Genomic DNA, 24906 nt, shown 5'->3' with positions numbered 1-24906 from the left:
TTGCTTTCCGTACATGCTTCCTTGCCCTGCCCATTCTTCCCAACCACTTCACCATGTTCCCCATTGTGTTCAGTATCCTTGCTGTGGCCATTGTTGTTATTGCTTTCCGCGCTCCCACCTTCTGCCCGCCCGGCTGCCTCTTCTTCATTATCAATATCCGATCTGCCTCCTCCCTCCTCCACCACAAGGCTCTCCGGCCACGGCGCACTATTTCCGCCTTCCCGTGTCCTAACCACCTCGCCACAGCAGGATCTTCGGTTGACATCCGGCTGGCGGTTATGCACTGCCGGTCTCGCCATGCTGCCTTGCCCATCTGCCCGCGCTACCTCCTTTCTCCAACAACCGTGGTTCTTATTGGTCGCTGGCTGAGTCACAGGTTCTGAGGGATCGGGCATGACACATTCCTCAGCAGGCCCTGACCGTTCTTCCCGACTCCTTGGTACCGCAGCACCCAGCTCGCCGCGTTTCCCAGTCACTGTCATTCCCTCCTGAGCTTCGCAGATCCCTAGTCCCGCATTTCCCAGTCGCCTGAACGTGTGTTTCGCAGAGCCAGTGCACGCCCGACCCGGATTCACCCTCTCAGGCCCAAGTTCAACATCCACAGTTCCAATTTGCTTCGCTGAACCGGGAAGGACCCGACCCGTCTTCTCCTTCGCTGGCCCAAGTCCATCAACCACTGCGCCAATCTGCTTCGCTGGACTAGGACAGAGCCGATCCGGAATCTCCCTCGCAGGCCCAATTTCATCATCCCCAGCGCCACTTAGTTTTTTGGTTTCTTTGGGCCACAGCTCAGCAAGGCCCAATGACCAATTATTGTAGTTGTAACTCTGCAAGGGCCTATTTGCTTGTATTACTAAGTCTCGACACATTTCCCTTCCTGGCCCATAATTTTTGCACCCGTAATCCCACGGAATCGTCAGTTCAGAATCCCCCTCATCATATCCCATAGAATCTGCTGTGTCTTCATTACCGCTTTTATTAAGTTGATAAGTTACTAATTTGGTTTGATTGTGTCTTAAATTATCATAACTCCACTCATTCAAAATGATTTCTGAGTTTACCATTCTACCCTCATCTTCTACCTCCTCGCGCCTCACGGTGATCACTTCCGCTGCTTGATCTGCATTACTTACCTTACCATCCTCCACCCTACCCAGCGTAGCTGCTCCGCCATATGTTTCACCACCTACCTCCTTTACCAATATATCAAAGCCACTGGTGCCAATTGTTACATGGATCCATTCTTTGATCACATCCATTACACATGTATCAATTTGTACCCGGCCAACACTGAAGGATGTGCATGATTCTGTCGCATTATCATAGCCAACCACCTCACCCCATTGACTACCTATTAGCCCGAACGTATCCACAGACCATGCATGTAGAGGCACCCCAAAACACTCTAACCACACCCTCCGAGTCTCGCTTCTCTCCGACTCGTCCCACCTCCATACACTGTGGAATAACTGTAATAGGCTATTCATATTGAAGGTGTACGCCTCTTCTGCATTCAATAGGCTGTCAAAAGTCAACAGGGCTTTATAAGCACCCATTTCTCTTACCTGAACAACATGGGGAAAGCTTCTCGCAACCGATTCCTTCAGCGCTCTGAATTCAATAGCCTTCGTCGTACCCCCAACCAGACTTCGCTGCAACCAGACCAGATTTTCATTTGCCACCGTTATTTCCACCTTCTTCGTCCACCCATTTCCATGTGGATCTTTAGCTATAGTATCATTCATCACAGCCTTGTTGAGTGTCTCCTTATTTTTCTTAGTCTCCCCTCCTTCTTCTGGCCCTTGCCGACCCGTAGCATTTCGAGTGTTGGTTCGTAAGGAAATCCTACTATCGTCTTTTGCGTTGGACGTTCTCCTATATTTAGCTTCCCCTACAAAGATAACTTTACCTCTCAGTCTCATATGGTTCATCTCCGCTATAGCCTTCAGAGCCCCACCTTTTGTAGTGTATCGTATGAATGCAAAGATATATAAGCCACCATTCTTTTCTTTTCTCGACAAGTAGATGTCGTTTATTCGTCCAGTCCAGTTAAACAGTTCAAACAACTCTCTTCTCGATATGTCTGATGGGAGATTATCCACGAAGATTGAGAAGGACTCATTCTCCAAACGTCGATACTCTTCTCGATTCTAAACTCTAGGATCCTTGACCTGACCTATCGTTCTACCCTTCCCTGTGTTTCCCACCCAGTCTCTCTCTCTAGCTCTCTCTCTCTCTCTCATTCTCTCTCAGCCCTTCTAAGTTTTTTATTTTCTTAATTGATTATAAATTAAAAGAAGAATATAAAAACTATTATCTTAGTATGTATATAACAAAACTTCCATATCCTGCTAATGAATTTATAATGGGAAGATTTATAAGAGAAATAAATAGAGGGACAATTGAAAATAATTTTGGTGGAGCAACCTCTGCAATAAGAGAGGAAATAAAAGAACGTTGTATGCAAGAAGCAACTCAAAAAAGATTTGCAAATATAATTAGAATTTGCTGTCAGGATAATGAAGAGATACCTCAAAAATATAGTCTTAATAAAAATTTTCAAAGAAAAAGAAATAACAATAAAAATAAAAGACAAAAAAATGACTATTGCCCAAATAAAAAAGAAGATTGTAAGTGTTGGTATTGCCAAGAAGAAGGACACTATGCAAATGAATGTCCAAAAAAGAAGGATAAAAAGGATCTTACCAAACAAATAGAAATTGCTAAGTCTTGTTTCATGGAACCATTAGAAGAACTGATGATAACTTAGACTATATTTTTGAATATGTCTCAGAAACAGACTCAGAGACTGAGTAATAATGCAACATTTATTACTATAAAAATAACAGAAAAATTTATAAATGCTTTCATAGATACTGGAGCAACACAATGCTTTGCTAGTACAAATATAAAACTTGATTGAAAAAAATTAAAGAAACCATTAAGAGTTAGAATAGCTGACAAATCAATACATAAAATTGACCAAAAAGTAGAGATGGCTGAAATATTTATTCAAAATTATAGGTTCATTGTTCCATCTATATATATGTTAGATTCTGGAATGGATTTTATCATAGGAAATAACTTTTTAAAACTATATCATCCATTCATTCAAGAATTAACATATATAGTTTTAAAAGCTCCACACGATTCTTCAATAAATCAAAAATCAAAACGTATAAAAATACCAACTACTACTATAGATAAGATCTTAAAATTTAAAATATTTTCTATATTAGAAATATGTTATTTAAATTTATACTTTCAGATAAATATTCCAAAAAATAATCTTGAAATAAAGATAGAAGAACTTTTGGATGAAATTTGTGCTGAAAATCTTTTAGATATTAAAAATACAAATAAAGAATTAGTAAGCATTAAATTAAAAGATCCTACAAAAGAGATAAATGTTCTAAATAAAATTCCTTATTCCGCAAGAGATAGAGAAGAGTTCTCATTAGAATGTAAAGATCTTTTGGAAAAAGGAATTATAAGATTAAGTAAAAGTCCTCATGCGGCTCCAGCCTTTTATGTCGAAAACAATAATGAAATTAAAAGGGGAAAATGAAGAATGGTAATTAATTATAAGAAGATGAATGAAGCAACTATTGGTGATGCTCATAAACTTCCAAGAAAAGATTCTATTTTAGAAAAAATCAAAGGAGCAACTTGGTTTTCATCTCTTGATACAAAATCAGGATATTGGCAACTTCGTCTAGACGAAGAAACAAAGAAATTAACTGCTTTTACTTGCCCAACAAAAGAATCAACAAGTGTGTTGCTCTATGAATGGAATGTATTACCATTCGGATTAAAACAAGCCACAGGTATTTATCAAAGATTTATGGAAGAAAATCTAAAAGAGTTAAATGAATTGTTCTAGTTTACATTGATGATATATTAATTTTTACAAAACAGGATAGAGAAGATCATCTTCAAAAATTATTAATAGTTTTAGAAAGATGTAAAGAAAAAGGATTAGTTCTTAGCAAAAAGAAAGCAAGAATAGCAAAACAGGAAATAGAGTTCCTTGGATTAATTCTATCCACTCAAGGAAAGCTAAAACTTCAACCAAATGTTTTAGAAAAGATAAATTTATTTCCTAATAAAATAGAAGATAGAAAACAATTACAAAGATTTTTAGGGTGTATAAATTATATTTCTGATCAAGAATTTTTAAAGAATATAACAGAATACACTAAAAGCTTATTTCCAAAAATAAGTACTAAAAAAGAATGAAAATAGAAAGAAAAAGATAGTATGCAAATTCAAAGAGTCAAAGAATTATGTGAAAAACTTCCAGAACTTTATATTCCAGAAGAAAATGACTACTTAATAGTATAAACAGATGCTTCAGACATAACCTGGTCAGGATGTCTAAAAGCTAAGAAAGCTATAAGAAGTTTGGAACAAGAAAAAGAATCACTAGATTCTAAATATTTTCCAAAGGAATTACTTTGCAGGTATATTTCAGGGACTTTCACTCCAACAGAACAGAGATATACTACTCATGAAAAGGAAACTCTAGCAGCAATTAAATCTCTTAAAAAATGGAAAATTGATTTACTACCCAGAGAATTTACATTAAGGACAGATTCAAGCTACCTAATAGGTTTCATACAATATAATTAAAAGTTGATTATAATCATGGACGATTGGTAAGATGGCAATTATTTTTGTTACAATATCCAATAAAGATTGAATATATTAAGGGTAACAAAAATGTTATTTCAGATACATTAACAAGAGAATGGAGTTCGTCTACAACGCATTAGATCAAGAAATTCAAAAATATGAGCAAGAGCTCGAAAAATGCAAGCATTGTCAGCAAATAAGAACAGAGATCCAATCTCTCAAGAAGGCCATTCAAGCAATGAAATCAACACAACAACCAAAACCACCAGAGTTCAGCCAGCTAAACATGGTGGACAAATCAGGTGAAGAAAAAATTTCAGAAAATATAACAATTGCTGAAATTATTAAAAAATTCACCCAGGATAAAAAATATTATGTAATTTATAATGGCCCCATGAAAGGAGTATATGATGCATGGGAAAAAGCAACACCATTCACACATCAATCAAGGATAATTCATAAAGGAGGATTTTTAACACTGGAAGAGGCAAAAGAATCCTTCAGGGAATATGAAGCTCTTCATCCAGAGCAAACCCTAAAAAGAGCAGATAAAGCTCCAATTCAAACCCAGAGAACATGAATAATAAGAAACATTCCTACAAGGGCTGAAATCAAGGAAAAGAAAAGGGTCTGTAGATCAAATCTCAGAGAAACCCTTAATATAGTCCTGAATTGGACTGAAGAAAAAAGAGCAATTTTGGGATATTATCCTATTGCCAAAGAACAGCTAACAAAGCTGGTTATCTTTCCAGATGCTTTTCCATCTGACACTTATCAGTTCTTCCAGTATGGATTAATTGATACAATTTTAATTTTTAATGATCTAAAAATTATTAGTGAGTTTCCTACAGGATTTGTTGATGCAGTAAAGAGATTTAAAAATATGATTGACAATGTAAATCTAAGGGATGTATCCCTAAAATTTACAAACAGTCAACCTATTTTTAATGAAGAAGAAGAATGTTTGGTTCCAGCACACCAAGTAATATTCATGTCCGTCTTCCCAGGAAATTTTCAACCAATTGATCAAATTCAAGATTTAACAACTTACAGTCATGAAGGAAGACTAGCCAGCACATTAGCAAGGGTCTTTGAAAGAACTCAAAAAATAACAAAGAAATCTCACACAAGGATTAATTATAAAAGTATAAATACTCTGCTCGTGTCCAGCAAAATAAATGAAATTGAAGAAAGAGAGATGAGACTCTTGGTGGAATTTGAATCAGCATTCTACAACTTATCTGGACTTTTAGAAAAACTCCCTGAAGGGATAAAGATGAATCTCTGCTATTTGATAAAAGATAGAGAAGACCACAAGTGCCAGCTATGTGCCTCAGAAATATCTGAAGAAAGCAATAATGAAACGGAATCAACCCACATGGTAAAAGAAGAGGACAATACATCTGAAACCCACATGATAAAAGAAGAGGACAGTGCATCTGAAGCATCCTTCAACATTATTGCATAATGACGTAAGCGCTTAGGTCATAAAGCACCAATAATGTAGCTAGTGCAAGATAACAAACAATGACGTAAGCAATGACGTCATAAGAAGGGTAAGGATGGGAATTGTCCATCAGACCCAACTATTATAAATAGGTTGCTTAGGCAATTGAAGAAGTATCAGAAAACAGAAAGCAGAAGGCTAAGAGTACTCATATGCTAGGAGAGCAAGGAGGAAGCTGCCGAGGCGATTCTGTAGTCTGACAAAGAATTCCCTTAGGGAAAAATAGTTCTAAACTCCCCTCTGGAGTTAGTATCTACAATCTCCCATCTGGAGATAAAAACATCTATTGTAAAATATACTAAATAAAGGAAGTTTTTCTCCAGAAATGTACATCTTCATCCTAGTCTTTTAGTTATGAATTATTTAGAAAGTTTAGAATTAACAGAAGAATCTGATTATTATAGATTAACTGCTTTATTAGATAATGAAAAACATGCTGTTCTAAAAACAGAATTAAATCTCAAATCAAATGAAAATTTTAATAAACAAAGTCTTTTAAAAGAAGTTTTTAATAGAAAAAATATAATATACTATGGAAAAATTCAACTTGAAGCCCCTATAAAGATAAAATCTGCCAATGAAGAACTTGAAATAGCTTTGATAAGTGATGAAGAATTGAGTAAACAGATTGAGAAAATTAAGGATCAACAAAAAAATCTAAAATTGGATGGATTCATATTAGTACCATACAAGTCTTAATCAAATCTACATATATGAAAGGAATTAATTCACCAATAAGTTTAGCAATATGTGACAAAAGAATTACTGATGACCCAATAGATCAAATAATTAGAATTGTTCATGGAAATTTGGCAAACGTAAATGTAAAATTTAATGCCCATCTTGGATATGCTATACCTTTATCAACTGAAAATCTTGGAAGATCTATAAGTTTGGCTTATAAATTTCACAGAAAGAATTTAATAGAACAAAATGATGAACCGTTTTTAATTACATATGCAATAAATTATGCTTTAACAAATAGCCATCATAGTATAATATTTAAAAACAGAGAAAGAATTTATGTCGATGAATTATTTCAGAAAATTGTAAAAACAGAAATACCAAAATATAAAGCTATTGAAAACCCAGTTTTATTACTAAAAGAACCATCAGGGAAATTGGTTTCATCGAATTTTCAAATAAGAGAATCTAAAATTAATAGCCCTTTAAGTTTATCTAAGTTAAAAATTAAAGAAGAAAATTCTGAAATAAAATAATTAACAAAAAAGGTCGAAAATTTAAATGAAACCCTAAATACTAAATTATGACAATAAATAAAGAAGAAATATATATAACATCTCAAGACAAGAAACAATAGCTTTTTGAAAGAGAAAATCGTTTGAATTATTTACAGTTTTCTCAAATAAATCAAAGAGCATTTGAAGCTCTAAAAATAATCTATGACAAGTTAAAAATAGAAGTTGAAGAGCTAAAAAAATTAATAGAGTCTCTAGAAAATAGTGATGAATCGATGATAGAGTTTGCAGAAATTTTAAAATATATAATGAAGCATAAAAAGATTGAAAAATTAGAAAATAAAATAAAAAGAAAAAGGGCGAAAAAATTAAAAAGTAAAATAGAGGAGTATAAAAGGGAATTAAATAATTTTCAAATCGAAATTGATGATCTTATAATAAAAAAAGATAGAAATAAGAATAAATATAAACAAGTTGGAATTAAACTTAAAAAATTTATAAATGCCTGGAAAATCATATTAAGACTTAAAAGAATTAAAGCTGTTGAAAGAAAAAATGAGAATGAAGTTGAAAAATTAGAAAGATATTTAGAAACAAGAGAAAGTGTAGAAATAAAAGAAGTTTTTGAGGATTTGAGAAATTATATTAAAGAAAAAGACAAATAGATAAAAGATTTTATAATCCATGCAAAAAAGAATATCATAATTATGATAGAAATTAAAACAGAATTAAAAAAACTATAAATATAAAATCAGAATTATAAATATACATAAAGGACTAGTAATAAATGATCATATAACAAATACAAGAGAAATAGTAGAAATGGTCAATACTTTAGATTATGAAGTTGCAAATTATTTTTATCAAAATCTTTTAAATAAAGCACCACCAATTGAATCTATACAAATTATAAACTTATTCGAAGCAAAATATGAAGAGTTAATAGAAATTTCGAAAAGGAAATTAATGGAAAAATCGAAATTGAAAAATTGGTATCAGAGCCAAGTTAACAATTAAGGGTAACACTTTCTCTTTAAACAACACTTTTAGTGATACGCTTTTAAATCAATAACAACCACAAAATAAAAAACGTCTTTACAAAAAGTTGAAACTGACAACTTGATCAGAGTAGCCACCTTAACTAAAAAATAAAAAATAAAACTTTTTTAGCAACTCACACTCACTGAAACCAAACAAGCTCAGAGCCTGACAATGTAGAAAGAAATGTGTTAGAAGTTAGAAGAATGTAGAGAGTTAAAAACGTGCTATTGTTAGCGGCGACTGCACCTGTCCATGAAATATGCCATGGCCACAACTACAAGGGAACCACCCAACGCTAAGAAAATCCCTCTCTTCCCTCTTCTCTCCCTTCTCTGCTTCACCTCCATCTTTCTCATCCTCTCCCAGTTCAGGAACACTTCCTCCACCCCTTCCACCTCCCGCTCCTCTTCTCTCCGCACCTTCCCAATCGATTCTTCTTCATGCGACTACACCGACGGCACCTGGATCCACGATGCGCCCGGGAAACCGAGGTATGACAACACCTGCAAGGAGATCTTTAAGGGTTGGAATTGCATCTCTGCCAACAAATCCAACGCTCAACAACTCGCCACGTGGCGCTGGAAGCCTCACCGCTGCGATCTCCCCCAGTTCGACCCACTTGCGTTCCTCCAAAACCACAGACACGTCAGCATTGGTACTCGCTTAGTTTCTTCCTGCTTTTCGATTTTGATTATCGGAACAAAGTTTTGAGAATGAAGTTGTATGCTTTATGGCATTGTGAATGATGGGAGTTGTGCAGTGCAGGGTTTGTTGGGGACTCGTTGAATAGGAACATGTTTGTGTCGCTCTTCTGCACTCTCAAGAGCTTCTCCAGTGGGCAAGTGAAGAAGTGGCGTCCCGTTGGCGCTGACCGCGGATTCACCTTTCTCAGCCACAATCTCACCATTGCCTATCACCGGACCAATCTCCTCGCACGTTATGGTAGGTAAGCTTTGTGGTTTTTTCATTCTGCGGATTTCTTTGAAAATTGAAATGGCACTTCTGTTATGTTCTATGCTGATGTTGCATTGAGTCCAAATTTGAAAAACATTTTGTTTGCCCCCATCAAAACTGTTTGTGATTTTCTCCGGTAAGTATACTCTTGATAAGAACTAATATAGGATTCATGTCATATGTTCTCTTATTGGTTGAGATTTCATGGTTAAGGTTATCTCATGTGCCACTACTGTCTACTGGACTATGTGGAATCGTTTGTTGTTCATTGTTAACCTGTGATCTTCTTTCTCTGTTTTGATTCAGATGGTCAGCAAATCAAAATGGCGGTGCCTTGGAATCTCTTGGCTTCAAAGAGGGATATAGAGTTGATGTTGATGTTCCAGAAAGCACGTGGGCACAAGCTCCAAGTTTCCATGATATTCTAATTTTCAACACTGGTCACTGGTAAGCTTCCATATTCCTTTGATTGATGATATATTCTAGTTGTTTTCCTTTCTGTGCGTTGATGTTAGAAATGACTAGGATTCTAGGGAGAAAAGGTACCAATCTTTGCATCCTAAGATTGCTTTGATCATAACTTCCTGTGATTGTGAATTTACTCGAGTGTTGGATTTCCTCAAGACCTCAGCAGGTTACCAGGCAGAAGTTGTATTTGTGATCATTTTTACGATCTTGATTTCATCGGTGTCCTTGAGTTTCATGATCTGCTTCTAATTTTCTTTTTATAGTTTAGCTGATGCTAGAGTTTCTTTGATGATTGATAGTATGGGATTTTTTTTTTAAATGATTTATTTATTTTAACCACGAAGAGCTGCCTTTTACTGCTTGCACCTCATTTTTTGTTTTAAGTTAATATTGTTGTAGCTGTTCTTTGGAAATATCTTTTGAAGTTATGAGAAAATTTGATTTGTTAATCTGGTTTTTGGTTCATATAAACAGGTGGTGGGCCCCTTCAAAATTTGATCCGGTGAAATCACCTATGCTATTTTTCAAGAAGGGTCAGCCAGTACTCCCTCCTTTACCTCCTGATCAAGGCCTGGATATGGCTTTGGAGCACATGGTAATGTCTTTGCCCCCTGTTCTGCTTTCATGGTAGAGTTTAAAAACAATTACAAACTAAAAGAGGAAATTTTTGTGCATGTGTTTTCATGGTGGAACATAGACATGGTTTTCTATATGACCCTGTGGAATCTTGTGAAATATGTAGGCAACCTCACCTAGTAGACTTGGATATTATTCTGTTGTATGGAGAAGTTTTCCATTTTTTACATATTCATGGATGTTGTGAACATACAGAACGAATCTTCTTTCAGTAATAGGTCTTCGGTAGGTCTAAATAGTGAGTTCAATTCAAAACTTTTGATGATTGCAAATTCAATGATGGCATTGTGAACTTACAACTAGTTCAAACAGTTCTGTGCTTGTTCTGTGCACTTTAATATGGAGTGATTCCTTCACAGATCGCATATGTCGAGGAGAGGGCACGACCAGGTGCGGTCAAATTTTTCCGCACTCAATCTCCGAGACATTTTGAAGGGGGAGATTGGGATCAGGGTGGTAGCTGCCAAAGGGATAAACCATTATCAACAGAGCAGGTCGGTCCATATATCTAGTATTTTCTGAATAGAACTTTCATCCAATGAAATGGCATGCGATTCCTCATTACGGCGTTAGTATCAGTTTTTACTTATTTGATAAGCTGGCCCATTCTATCATCACCCTTTCAGGTAGAAGAAGTCTTCTCTGTGAAGAATAATGGGACAAACGTGGAGGTTAGATTGGTCAATGGACACCTCTATAAGGCTCTCAAGGGATCTACATTCATTGTTTTAGACATCACTCACTTGAGTGAGTTCAGGGCTGATGCCCACCCAGCTGCGGCTGGAGGGAAAAAACACGACGATTGCATGCACTGGTGCTTACCAGGACTCACAGATACTTGGAATGACTTGTTCGTAACACATCTGAATAGTGTCAAGGGTAGAAGTTGATGAACTCCATAGTAATATTCATTAGGAAAAATTATGATGAACGAATTTTGGTGGTTGAACTGTTTGAGATGAGTCTATATTCTTCCATTTGTTCATTTGAAAATTAATGAGATAAAATAGTTCTAAGTAAAAATCTTGTGCTCCGTTTTACTATCCTTCCATATTATCCGTGTATTTGGATATTTTCGTCTCATTTCAACGGTTCTTTGTTGCTAATTAATGTTATTATATTTCAAAGTATGATCCAAAGTAAGTTTAATTTCAATGTATTGATTATATAAAATGTTTTACACAGTTGTCCAATTACATATATTTTTATGCGATCGATGTAAAGTGTAATTTTTTTTGTTAACATGAAGTTGCGTAATTAAGCATTCGTGTAAAATTGTTTTATAACGGGAATGCATCAAAATTAAATTTTCCAATGTAAAAGGAAAGATGCCTATGCGTGAAGTGGCATGGTAAAAATGTTAAACCAATCACTGAACTTAGATTCTGCCTGTTCATAGAGGCTAACAATTTAAATATTTTGGGAAAGTTCTATACCAATGCCTAAATTTCATATACATGCACCGAAAAGAGATAGATGTAAAATAAACAAATAATAATGTCTAAAGTGAATTACAAAAACACCAGCAACTCATACCCTGTTTTCTGGGTGAAGCTAACCAATTTACTGAATCTTATTACTCAGAATATGACTAATCAGACTCAATCTTGACGTTTTTGGAGGAGGCTTTAGGACTTTTATTGAGAAGTTTTGCAATTTTCAATACTAGAGTTCAAGACATTTAATTTACAAAAATATTAGACGGTCAATACTTTTAGTAATAAAAAAGCATAGAGTTAGTTAGTGTTAATTCATATACAAATCAAAACAAGGGAAAAATGTTGGTTACTTAGCATTTCTTTTTAATTTAAATACCAAAGTATTTGCAACTAAACCACCATGTGAGTAATGTATTCATACTCTCGCACAAGAAAAAGATAAAAATGAATATAGTTGATGACATTTTCTGCTTAATTAATTACGTGTGATCTTGCCTGCTGTTCACTAGGTTAGTAAATTATAGAATATAATATTACTCATGTATTTGCTTATTATTTATTTATTATAATCATTCAATAAATATATATCGTGATACATAACGTGTCAATAATTTATCAATGTCATAGAACAACAAACTTATGGTGCACCAGAAAAAATAAATAAAATTACACTTAATCTGCTATAACACAATCTTTCCAAAAAAATAAATTATTATCATGTGAAGTTGTGCAGATCTAAAACTGATTATATTAAGATGCATTAATGTTACTTTGATAGACTCTAAAATGTACTTTAATCGATCTCTAAGATGCGTTACAAATATTATAATAAATGTACCAAAAACCAAACTACTCAAAATTATTTGTAGATAATATTTTAATAGGCCATGCATCCGATCCTTTAATTGGAAGGCGAAAAAAGAAATGAAAACAGCGTAGAAATTGGCAACTAGTTTTGTTAGTTGAGACTTTGTATCTGTATTACTGTATATCACACAATTCACCATTCACCATTGACTCATCTAATTCAATAATCAATTCACCATTCATCATTGATTCATTTTCATAACTGCATAATAAATAAGATTATTGTTAGTTAATATAATTCTAAATCTAAAGTACACGGACTGTCCAGCCTTTTCTGTCCTCAATGGTTCCAGTTTGAATCCCAAGCAGAGTTTTGCGCAGCTTCTGAGCCACTGTCTCTGCTCCTGTCTTGTATTCAATTCTGCATTCAACAATTATTAATTAGCAATTAGCATCATGAATTTTCATTAGGCACAAGTCTTTTTCACTATGATATTAAGATCATTTTACTTTGTATTCTTATATGTCACAGATGCAATATTGTTCACAACCACTGCAGTTCCAGTGCAGAACAATTCATCAGCAACCAGCATTTCCTCCACTGTTACGCCGCGTTCCATTACCTGCTCAACCATAATTTCAATAACCAACTCCGTAGTTTAAAATGTTAGATCATTAAATAATTAAATTTCCATAGTTCTATACATAATGGAGAAAATTAAAATACCTGGTAACCCAAATCAATGGCAATGGCAATGACAGATTTTCTAGTAATCCCAGGCAGAATGGCTCCATCTGTTGTGGGAGTGCAGATAGCATTTCCCTTCACAAGATTACAAAAAAAAAATAACGAATTAAATCACAAATTTTTGTTTGGGATGTAAATTAGTAACTACATGTTTATGATATGTACCTTAACTACAAACATATTGCACGCAGAACCTTCCTCTATATGTTTTCCAGTTGCTGCATCCAAGAATAAGACATCGGAGAACCCTTCTGCCTTTGCTTCAGTGGTTGCTGGATAAACCTATACCAACAGAAACATGGAGCTTTCAGGGTAGGCTGTTTAGCTTAATTAGTAGTATGGTTTAGTCAATAAAGTCATTTAATTTAGTTGTCATTCTCCTTTGTAGTATAAATACTTAAATTGAATAATGAAATCCCGGACCACAGTTATGTAACACAGAATTTGTGGCTTCACTAGATTCCTTAAAACTTGAGTGATCTCAAAAGTCAAAACTATACCAAAGAAAATAGACATATATCTAAGTTGGAGAAAATGGTGATTAATAGGTAGTTGCTAATAATATGGTGGTTACCGGGGCATAGTTTGTGACACTCTTAATCCCTCCAGTTCCAGAGAGGCCAGATATTGCTCGATAGAGTTTCTCCTCCACTTTGAAGTTTAGAGGACCCTATATATACATAATCAACAAAGTGATATTAGTCTTCATAAGAAAAAGGTTGTGATGTTTGTTCCTTCTTTTTAGTTACCTTGTGATAGTTGCTAACAGGAGAACAGTAAATAAGGAAAGTGTACTCAGTTGAAGGTCCCACGCCTAAGGCAGCACCTGTTCCCATCAGCAATGGCCTAAGGTACAGTGTTCCTCTCCCTGCTGGAGGCACCTGTTTCAAGTTCCAACCTCAATTTAGTTTTCATTCTTATATCCTAAGTTTTAAAATCAAAATCACAAGTATCTCGAACCGAATCTGATTAGTTGAAAATACATACATACCCAGCGTTTGTTGGCAAGGACTGTGTCCTTGACAGCATTAATAAACTGCTCAACGGATGGGGAAGTCATACACAATCTGTCAGCACCAGCCTTCATGCGCAGGGCATTCTCCTCTGGCCTAAACAGAAGTATAGACCCTTCTTCGGTTCTATATGCCTTTAGCCCCTCAAAGATCCCCTGACACAACCACAATTTTTCATGTATATATGTAGAGTGAAGTTAGCTAATTAAATAAAAACTGAAATTTTACCTGTCCATAATTTAAGATGCCAGCAGCAGGGCTGACCTCAAAGGTTCCATAACGAATGAGGTTTCCATGTGAAAACTTTTCACCCTTTGCACATTTCATTACATACATGTAATCTGTGGGAACTAGACTGAATCCAATGTCCTCCCAATTGATGTCAGGGTAAGTTTCACTGTGGTTTCATCACAAAACTGCATTAACTAATGAAAAATGCATTAACTAATTTGCCTTATACTTGGGGTTATACCTGTTTGAATCCTCTAAGCAGTTCTCCAAAACTGAAGGGGGAGCCATTGTTGTTATGCAGTGGGGCCTTTCTGCAACATAATAATAATAATAAATTAATAATTGTGATATTGGTCCATGGTCCTCACCACCACCACCAATGCTCTCTAATTGTGGTGAGGGACGCATAAAGATAAGAGCATTCTCTTCACATTTGTAAGGTTAGAGAGATTAGAGATAACAGAGCACATAATAATATACAATCGTTGTTGAGTAATGCACATAATATATAATACGAAAATGAAGAGAAGCAGTGGTACCTTAGAGGGAGTTAGGGTAGAAAAGAGAATGAAAGGAATATGAATGGGAGTGGAACGTAACCAATAACCACGCTGATCTTAATGCACACACACACACACACACAGAGCTATGATATCGGGGTTAAGGCCTTTTATATAGGAAGAACCATTGGAACAAGCTAACCAATATGCCACGTGGCATGATCCTTCCCGTTAGTTACAACATGATTATTTTACTCCTAAAACTCACCTTAGCTTCTTCTAGAACCATAAATTTCATTTTTCAAGTTGAGAGGGTGATACTACTTATATGTGTCCTGAAATCTCAAACATGTTAAACAATCCAACCATATAATAATAAGGAAAAGTATAGGGTACCAACATATTATCTACCAACTTCTGCCAACTCTTATTTATAATTGTGTTTCATGGAAGTGTGTTCGTGGATGTGTCTAATAATTAATATATTTTAAATACATATATAAAGAGACACATCCAGAAAATATATTTATAAAGACACTTCTATTAAACACAGCTATAAAAAAGATATTTTTATTAGACACATCCACGAACACATTTTCATGAAACATAATTATAAATAAGAGTTGGCAGAAGTTGAGCTGTTGGTAACGTAGCGGAACCGTAATAATAAACATTATCATCTTAACATAAAAATATTTTTGTGAGAATATCCATCTAATAATAATATAATTAATGACCTAGGTTGGGTAGTATGCATAGTGGGAAGTGAGAACTGCAAAAATGCATTTACACCTGCTGTCCCTACTAGGGTTGGTTCCTTCCTTCCTTCCTACCTATCCATTTGTGATTTGTTACCCTTTTTTAAATCCAGAAACGAGCATGGTCCATCACCAAGAGTTTTCTAAATCTAACAACTCAGAATAATTTTGTTATCACATTCTAACTATAAGATGAGTTTAGTCATTTTTGTAACTCCGAATTTCCTTTTACAATTGTTGATTTTTGACTTGTACTATTTTTTTGGTGTAGAAGTTGAGTCCAATTTTTAATAGGTACGCATGTTCGGTATAAACATGGTCTTTTTTCCCTCTATATAACTTCACTCATTTTCTGACCAATGAAATAAAATAAAATAACTTCGCTAATTTTATATACTTTGCTGTTTTGATTTTGAGAACTGGTCAATATATATAGTACTTTTTCCAGAAACGAGGTAGTTAAACAAATTTTGTGTTTGTATACTCAGAAAAAGAAAATATTGTTTGTCATAAAGCAAATTTAGTCGTCACTGCTACTGAGGCTAATGTTTAATAGTGTTTCTGTATATATACATTAATGAATATATCTAAAATTATAAAATTATATACTAATAATTTCTTAATACATTCGAAACTCATCCAAAAAGAATTATATTTATTATTCTTGTTAATTTAGAATAAAAAAAATCATATATACCAATCTCAAAATTGAAAAAATTGATTTTGATAGTATTATTTTAATTTTAATTTAGTTAAAATTTAATTTTAATTTGTTATTTTTGTTTTTTTGGTTTAAATTTAAATTTAAATGTTCTAACTTTAAGGAGATATAATTTTAAATATATAAAAAGAATTTTGAGACATAATATCTAAAAATAATTATTACAATAAATAATGACAAATTAAAAAATGAATTATGATAGATATTTAATTATATTATTTTATATATTTTTTTAATATATCTAAAATAATAAGACAATACACAAAATATTTTTAGTATACATCTAAAATTCATTTAAATAAATAATGACGGATTAAAAGATGAATTATAATAAATACCTAATTACACCAATACAATAATATCAGTTGAAACTCAAATCGTACACACCTTCGATTTATTTAGAAGCAAGCCCTTTACTTATGCTATTGCCATTGAAAGATTAACTTATATAAATTAAATATGATCTGATATTTTGATTCATTAATTGTAAAATAATTATTTTATGATAATGAGTTATAGCTCAAATGGCATAATCTCTTCATATTCTCTCAAGAGGTCATGGATTTGAGTCTTCTGGTAAAAAAAATATTATTTTATTGCTAAAGCTTCTATAATTTAATAATCAAATTAGGCTTAGAATCTTTCGAATTTTGCTAATCACATTAATTATATGCCATTTAAAATTTATTTGATTAACAAAATTTTCAATTACAGACTGGAGTTATATACATTTCTTTTGTTGGGGTCAACTTAAGTACATGTTTTAATAATAATAAAAAAAACACTATTTCACAAAAACAATAATTCAGATGTTTTGTTAGCGCAATTAGAATCTGTGGAGATTTATACAACTACATTAATTAGTTCCGAAAAAAAATATTCTAACATCTCATTTTTTAAAAAAATAAGGCATTATATACGTTAGATTAATCAAACGATTAAGATTAATTATTAATTTTTAAAATAATTAATTATTTATAATTTACAAAAGAATTTACCTAATATATATTGTAAGATATATATTCAGGTTATTAGTTAAAAAATTTTGTATAAAAAAGTATACAATTTAATTTTTAATTATTTATTGTGTATTTACTAAAATAATAATAATAATAATAATAATAATAATAATAATAATAATAATAATCATCATCATCATCATCATCATCATCATCATCATCATCATCATCATCATCATCATCATCATCATCATCATCATCATCATCATCATCATCATCATCATCATCATCATCATCATCATCATCATCATCATCATCATATAGTGTTTACTCTGATACATATTAGAGATATACAGAGATACCGAGAAAGTAGCTCTATGTTATGTTTTGTGAGTTCTTTTTCTTTTTCTTCACTTTGTTATGTGAGTGTAAACCTAATACATATTTGTTAGCTAAATCACTTAAAAAATAATTAATATAGTTTGTACTTAGTCTAATTTTCAGAAGACTTATGAATATTACTAACAAATATGAAAATATATTGTTAAGATTTAGATCCCGAAATGAACAACAATTATCTTAAAATTCAGTTTCTAATACGTATAATTTTTTTTTTTTTAATTCTTTTGAACATTAGAATAACTGAAGTTAGAAAATGAAATAAGAAAAAGTAAAAAGCCTTACTTGATGCCAAATTGATGTATTCATAATTTCATGTATTAATAAAATCAATTTCAACCACTAAAATCAGCCACCAATGTATTTATGTATTTATATTCTAACATATATTTTAGTGTACACATAACATAGTATATTCAAAATAACAGATATGCTTGTTGCTCTGCTCAATCAAGTTGGAGTGTCCATCCTCTTTTGTCTTGAACAAGTCCAGTTTGAATTCCAGTTAGTGTCTGATACAATTTTGAAGATACTGTTCCTGGTCCTGTTTTATATTTGGCTCTGCGTTGCGCAAATACACATTACACAACACATAATATAGTAAAACAGCATTTAAGATATAGCTTCTTAATTCTTACTTTGTTTTATTATAGGTTACAGAGAAAACAGGGTTGATAACCACAGCAGTTCCGGTGCAGAAAACTTCATCAGCTTGTAACAATTCTTCCACTGGAACACCACGCTCCTCTACCTACAAAAGATTCCAATTAATTATTGATTTCAGTACTAATTGAAGGAAACAACAATGTAAGTCACCTGATAACCCAAATCAATGGCAATGTCAATGATGCTTTTTCTTGTGATTCCAGGAAGAATAGTTCCTACTGCTTCTGGAGTTGTGATGCTATTACCCTTCACAAGATAATCCAAACATACATTACTGAATAAATAGATGATTTTACTAGTTCTTCGCATAAAGATATAACAAAGAAAAGCATAGCTTCTGTTGTACCTTGACCACAAAGATGTTGCATCCGGTGACCTCTTCAATAAATTTTCCTGTTGCTGCATCTAAGTATAATATATCAGAGAACCCTTCTTCCCTTGCTTCATTCAATGCTTTATAAGCCTACAGCAAACAACATATATATGTTACATTGAGTAACACTTAACAGTAACTTTGTATTTATTTTCTTTATACTTCAAATCAAATGATGGGATTATCCCACTTACTGGGGAATAGTTAGTAATGCTTTTGATCCCTCCAGTTCCTCCAGGGCCAGAAATTGCTCTATAGAGCTCATCTTTAATAACCAAGTTCAATGGACCCTAAAAAAAAAGGTGAAGTTATTAGTCCAAACTCCTAACTGTACAATGAGTAAAGAAAAAGGGAATTGAACCTTGTGGTAACTCTTGACAGGAGTAGTATATATGAGAAGCATGTATTGAGGTGATGGAGACAAGCCTAAGACACTTCCTGTTCCCAAAAGCAATGGCCTAATATAAAGTGAACCTTGCCCAAATGGAGGTACCCAACGCTTGTTTGCAATTACTGTCTTCTTGATTGCATGAACAAATTGTTCAACTGATGGAGATGGCATGCACATTCTCTCTGCTCCTATCTTTATGCGCCTTGCATTCTCTTCTGGTCTAAATAGCACTATACTCCCATCTTTTGTTCTGTATGCCTTTAGCCCTTCAAGCACTCCCTACATAATATTGGAATGAAGGTATGATAGAGGAAGGATTATTATATGTTGTATACTGTGTCCTTTAATTTCTAACCTGTCCATAATTTAAGATTCCAGCAGATGGAGGGAGCTCTATGTTTCCATAGGGAATGAGGCTTCCATCTCCAAAGTCTTCTCCTTTTGAGCATTTCATGACATACATGAAGTCAGTTGAAACTATACCGAATCCAATCTCATCCCACTTGATTTCTGCATGCCTTTCTTCACCAGCACTACTACATGTGGAGTGGAAGAGAATTGGAAACAAATTCTATACATAAAGTTAATAGTCTTTAATTAATGGCTTTCATAACGTACCTGGTAGCAGCAGAATCAGAGGATGTTAGAATAGGAGGAGGATCCATATTGTGTTCAACTTTATGCCTCGTAGCAATGACCTTATATATATGCATCAAATACTGAAATATTCAAAATTCCATTATTACTTGTATTTGTAAAGGATCCTTTAATATTGAAGGAGTCCAAAGTGGCATGCCAATCACCTATTATACTACCATTTTTAAAACTTATAAAAGTGATTATGATGAGAATCAAACACTTTACGTACTATTAGATATCATTGGATATTTGTATAACTTTTTCGCACGAACTGTGTATTGTATATAGAAAATGTATAAAGAATAGTGTCAAGTTACAATTTCGTTGCAAAATTGATGATCTCCTCACTTCATCGGTGGCTTCTGAATTGTTTATTGGCCAAGTCAGAGTCACGCGAGTAATTAGGTGTGCATTGCTGCCAACTACCAAAATGGCAAACTTGGGTAAAATATTCTTACATTTTTAATTTGACCCTTTTGGTTTTTCCAACATCCACATATACATGAAGATGAAGAGCGGTATGTCTTAATGATGTATATCATTAATTGATTTAATTATTCCATGTACTGATCAAATTATTGATCTCCGTACAACAATTTTGTTCTTTTCGTGAAGATAAAAAAACAAAGAGTCATATTACTTTCTGACAACTAAGTCTAACTAAGTTGATCTAAGCTCAATAACAATTAGTAACGTAAATACACGCTTCAACTATGTAAATATTCTTGCGTTTCTCTTTTTCACCTCTTTCTTCTTCTTCTCCTTCTTCTCCATGTTTCTCCTTCTTCTTTTTTGCATTCATTCTTCTTCTTCGCATGTTTCCTTCTAATCATCATTCTTTTATAGTTATTGTTACTACGTTTTTTTATTTTCTTTCTCTTTTTCCTAGTAATTTTGCAGCATAATGAGTTTTTTCTTTTTCTTTATTTGATTTTTTTTTTAATTTTTGTTAACAAAGTAAAACCAGAATAATAATGAGAAGATAAAATAAAAAGATGATGAATAAGAAAAAAAGGAGATGATAATAATGATGAAGAAGGAGAAAGAGCGGTGCATTTTGGATTTAAATTTTGACACATTTTGTATTTAATTTCGGTGTATTCTGGTCTTAATTTGTTTTAAATTGAATTTGTTTGTGTGTCATTATTATTAAAAAATTTCAGTGCATTCTGATATATATATATATATATATATATATATATATAAAGAAAATAACAATAATGACAATAACAATAACGATAATGATAATAATGATGATGAAGGAGGACGACGAAAATGAAGGAAGAGATCGAAGAAATTTAAATAAAAAAAGAAGGAGGAGGAGGAGATGGAGGTGGTGGTGACAACAAGAACGGAGGAGAAAGATGGAGTAAATGGTCAAATTAGTACCCGAATGATCACTCATTTTTTAAATTAGTCTCCAAATGATATTTTTAATCAAATTCGTCATTCGAAGATTTTAAGTTAGTCATTTTAGTTCTTCTGTCACTTTCGTTGCTAACAACATCAAATTTTGTTGATAAATTTATAAAATTATAATTGAGGAATTTATAAAATTATAACCTAGTAGTTCTAATTGGCGGTTAGCATGATAAATTTATAAAATTATATCAAATCAACTCTAAATTGAGGAATTTTATTGTCTCAAGTTCTTTCTTCGATTAGGCTTTAATTTGATATAATTTCATAAACTTTTCATACTAATAGTCAATTAAAACTCTTATGTGTGTATTGTAGTATCACTTAACATACTACATTAACAAATTTTGGCATCGTTAACCAAGAAAATAACAGAATGATTAATATGATTAATTTAAAATCTTTGAAGGACGACTTTTATTAAAAAAAAAAATCTTTTGGAGGCTAATTTGGAGAATGAGTGATCTTTGAGAGACAAATTTGATCATTTATCCGACGACAATAATAAAAGAAAAAGATAAAGAAAAATAAAGAAGAGAAGAAAAAACAACAATATTAAAGATGAGAAGAATGAGAAGAACGTAGATAAATTAAAAAGAAAACAAAGTCCGCAAAAAAAGAAATAGTCAAAAAGTCTATATATATATATATATATAATGACTTGTTTGGCCAAAAAATGATTAGAAATAATAGCGTGTGGATATCAATTAATTAGGTTATACTAACTTTGATTAAACTTAATTGAATAATTAACTTGGTTTAGAGTATTATTTAAAAAGAAAATCACAATAATAATAATAATAACAACTACCAATTTGTGGAGTTTGTATGCAATGTGGGAGCAATAACGAACAAAAAAGTCAACCTACATAGCTCAATCAATCTTGACTACCCATCCCCTATTATCTTCTGTTAGACCATTTTGGATCCCTCTAATCGTTTCAAACAACTTCCTCGTCACTGTGTTCTCTCCCGTCTTGAATTCAACTCTGCACGCAAGCAAATTAACGAGTATCAATTAATTTTGTTACTAACTATATACTATGATGAAATTACTAATTTGAACAAGAATTACTTTTTATCCATGTAGGTTGCACTGCACACGTCAGAGATGCCAACAGCAGTTCCAGTGCAAAAGACCTCATCAGCTTCAAGAAATTCATCCACTGAAATTCTGATTTCTTCGGCCTACACAAATTCGTGATTAATCACATCAATTATAAGCATGTTAATTAGTACATTGGAGTAATTTATAACTTGGGCAGCGTAACAGGACCTGGTAGCCCAATTCAAGAGCAAGTTGAAGGATAGATTTCCTTGTGACTCCGGGGAGAATTGTTCCAGCGGTGGGTGAAGTTGAAATCTTGTCACCCTTAACTATGAAAACATTACATGAAGAAACCTCCTCAACATACTTGTGTTCTACTGCGTCTAGAAACAGCACATCAGAGAATCCTTTGGCCTTTGCTTCTTTTCCCACTTGGAATACCTATATATAATTATATATGCAAAAATGTTTCAGTCAGAATTTGCAGTATTTAACATTCATTAATTCTACTAACAATTAAAGTTACCGGTGAATAATTGCTTATATTTTTTATTCCGCCAGTTCCACCGGGAAAGGCGCGAGGAAGTGAATGATGAACCAACAAGGTCAAGGAAGTAGAGGTTCCCTTGTAGGCATTGGCAATTGGATTGGTGAATATTAAGAAAGTGGTTTGTGGTGCAGGTGCAATACCCATGACAGATCCACTTCCGAATAGCAATGGCCTAATGTAGAGTGTTCCTTTTCCATGAGGAGGCACCTGCATGCATGCATGCTCGTCAAATTGAAAAATAAAAAAAAAGGGTAAACGTGTAAAGTCATATTCATACCCAGCGCATGTTGGCACGGACAACTTGTTTGACAGCATCAACATACTGGTCAACAGTTGGTGAGGCCATCAGAAGCCTCTCAGCTCCCATCTGCATGCGAATGGCATTCTCCTCCGGCCTGAATATCTGCACCTCACCGGTTGGTGTTTTGTATGCCTTCATCCCCTCGAACAATCCCTGTCCGTAATTCAAAACAGAGGAATGGGGATTGATTTCGATGGTTCCGAATGGTACGAGAGCTCCATCGGAAAAGGTGCCGTCTGGATTGGATTTCATCACGTACATGTAATCCGTTGGAATTACGGCATAGGATAGCTGCTCCCAATCCATCGTAGCATGCCTCTCTTCGTTCTCATCACCATTTGTGGCTAATGTTGCCATGCCTGCCAACCCAAGAATTCAATGTTGCTCCAAACTAGTGACTACAACAAAATGTGCTTTTATCTTTCGGTCATGGGGAAGCCTTAAATAAGTCTTGAATTTCACTCCGGATTCTGTGGATTCAAGAAACCGTAATTTGAAAATAACGGCATGCTTTATTTAGCTTGATTTTTGGGCCCGCTGGAATGAAATACACATACATCACTTTGTACAGATAAACATAAATATAGATAAATGAGTACTGAATGACGAACAATAAGTAGGGTTCGGGTAGAGGTTTTGTAATACGTGGTCTACTATGGAGGGCCTTACGAAGGGAACTGTTATCGACTTAAACCTACGGGCTACGGGAGAGCCCAATTTTGGTAACCCAAAACTGAAACCAAACACAAGCATTGACATCCAACTATGCTTCTTTTGGACCACTAATTAAAAACAAATTAAAAAAAAAAAGTAAGATAGCAGTTAGGACGTTTTTTTTTTATAAATAAACAAAATAAATACTAAATTTACGCTTATAGACATGCATGGATAAATTTATATTTATACATTTTATTATATATCTCGTCCTCAATAATAACAAGATTGTTACGAATATATCTCATTCATACTATAGATAAAATATGTAAAAAATTATTAACAGAGTTTTTAGTCTGCAAATGAGATAAAATAGTGCAATCGTTTTGAATGTGTTAATATAAAATTTGACAAAATATAGGCAGTTCGACCACAGTAAAACAAAATATTGACCAATCTATATAAAAGTCTGAGTATTGTGCAAGTCGGGATATTATAGCACATGGATTAATATATATTGAAAGTCTTGAACACGTGACCATAAGGAAGTCTAAATGTGATAATTGCACATGATTTTATCCAAAAGAGTTATAAAGGACGTGGGGCTTGAAGACCAAGGTAAGAGAAGATGTGAAATATCAAACTTTGGAGTCAAGATTCTTTATGGTTAAGATAATGTCGTGGGTCATGAAACCCCTGAAAAAAAGGAGAAATCTAGATCGTGAAAAGAGAAACAATATGTAAAATCTATCTTTGTGCTCTATAAATAGGAAAAATTTAGAAGAAATCTAGGATTTCAATTTAAACATCTCATTATCACAAAAATTTTGCAAAAATTCAAGTCATACTG

The 24906-nt window shown here is 33.4% G+C and overlaps 4 protein-coding genes across 5 annotated transcripts; 1 reads left to right on the top strand and 3 right to left on the bottom strand.

The window, feature by feature from the left end:
* Positions 1-8469: 8469 nt before the first annotated feature.
* Positions 8470-11463, top strand: LOC112728660 (protein trichome birefringence-like 13). Its single transcript, XM_025778890.2, has 6 exons — positions 8470-9037; positions 9148-9328; positions 9643-9783; positions 10279-10399; positions 10800-10934; positions 11067-11463. The coding sequence occupies exons 1-6, from the start codon at positions 8635-8637 to the stop codon at positions 11328-11330; spliced, it is 1245 nt and encodes a 414-aa protein (XP_025634675.1). The 5' UTR covers positions 8470-8634; the 3' UTR covers positions 11331-11463.
* A 1442-nt stretch (positions 11464-12905) lies between these two features.
* Positions 12906-15394, bottom strand: LOC112728659 (branched-chain-amino-acid aminotransferase 6). The gene is made up of 10 exons (XM_025778889.3): positions 15218-15394; positions 14920-14989; positions 14676-14844; positions 14426-14602; positions 14184-14315; positions 14009-14104; positions 13600-13716; positions 13414-13509; positions 13197-13309; positions 12906-13107 (listed from the first exon to the last, which is right to left on the bottom strand). The coding sequence occupies exons 2-10, from the start codon at positions 14964-14966 to the stop codon at positions 12993-12995; spliced, it is 1062 nt and encodes a 353-aa protein (XP_025634674.1). The 5' UTR covers positions 14967-14989; positions 15218-15394; the 3' UTR covers positions 12906-12992.
* A 2906-nt stretch (positions 15395-18300) lies between these two features.
* On the bottom strand, positions 18301-20339 carry LOC112728658 (branched-chain-amino-acid aminotransferase 6). 2 transcript variants are annotated; one of them, XM_025778887.3, is made up of 8 exons: positions 20064-20339; positions 19801-19981; positions 19416-19724; positions 19249-19344; positions 19028-19144; positions 18832-18927; positions 18654-18766; positions 18301-18576 (listed from the first exon to the last, which is right to left on the bottom strand). In XM_025778887.3, exons 1-8 carry the CDS (start codon positions 20156-20158, stop codon positions 18462-18464), a joined length of 1122 nt encoding a protein of 373 aa, XP_025634672.1. In that variant the 5' UTR covers positions 20159-20339; the 3' UTR covers positions 18301-18461. The 2 variants fall into 2 exon arrangements, with proteins under 2 accessions (XP_025634672.1, XP_025634673.1); XM_025778888.3 differs by having other exon boundaries at positions 19801-19978.
* Positions 20340-22283: 1944 nt separating this feature from the next.
* LOC112729468 (branched-chain-amino-acid aminotransferase 6-like) lies at positions 22284-23943 on the bottom strand. The gene is made up of 5 exons (XM_025779653.3): positions 23379-23943; positions 23078-23308; positions 22780-22992; positions 22579-22691; positions 22284-22492 (listed from the first exon to the last, which is right to left on the bottom strand). Exons 1-5 carry the CDS (start codon positions 23757-23759, stop codon positions 22378-22380), a joined length of 1053 nt encoding a protein of 350 aa, XP_025635438.1. The 5' UTR covers positions 23760-23943; the 3' UTR covers positions 22284-22377.
* Between the last annotated feature and the right edge of the window lie 963 nt (positions 23944-24906).

This window comes from Arachis hypogaea, chromosome 12 (genome assembly GCF_003086295.3).
Source record: "Arachis hypogaea cultivar Tifrunner chromosome 12, arahy.Tifrunner.gnm2.J5K5, whole genome shotgun sequence".
Lineage (NCBI taxonomy): Eukaryota > Viridiplantae > Streptophyta > Magnoliopsida > Fabales > Fabaceae > Arachis > Arachis hypogaea.
The sequence above is the reverse complement of the archived record's forward strand: the minus strand, read 5'-3'. Positions and strand labels throughout refer to the sequence as shown.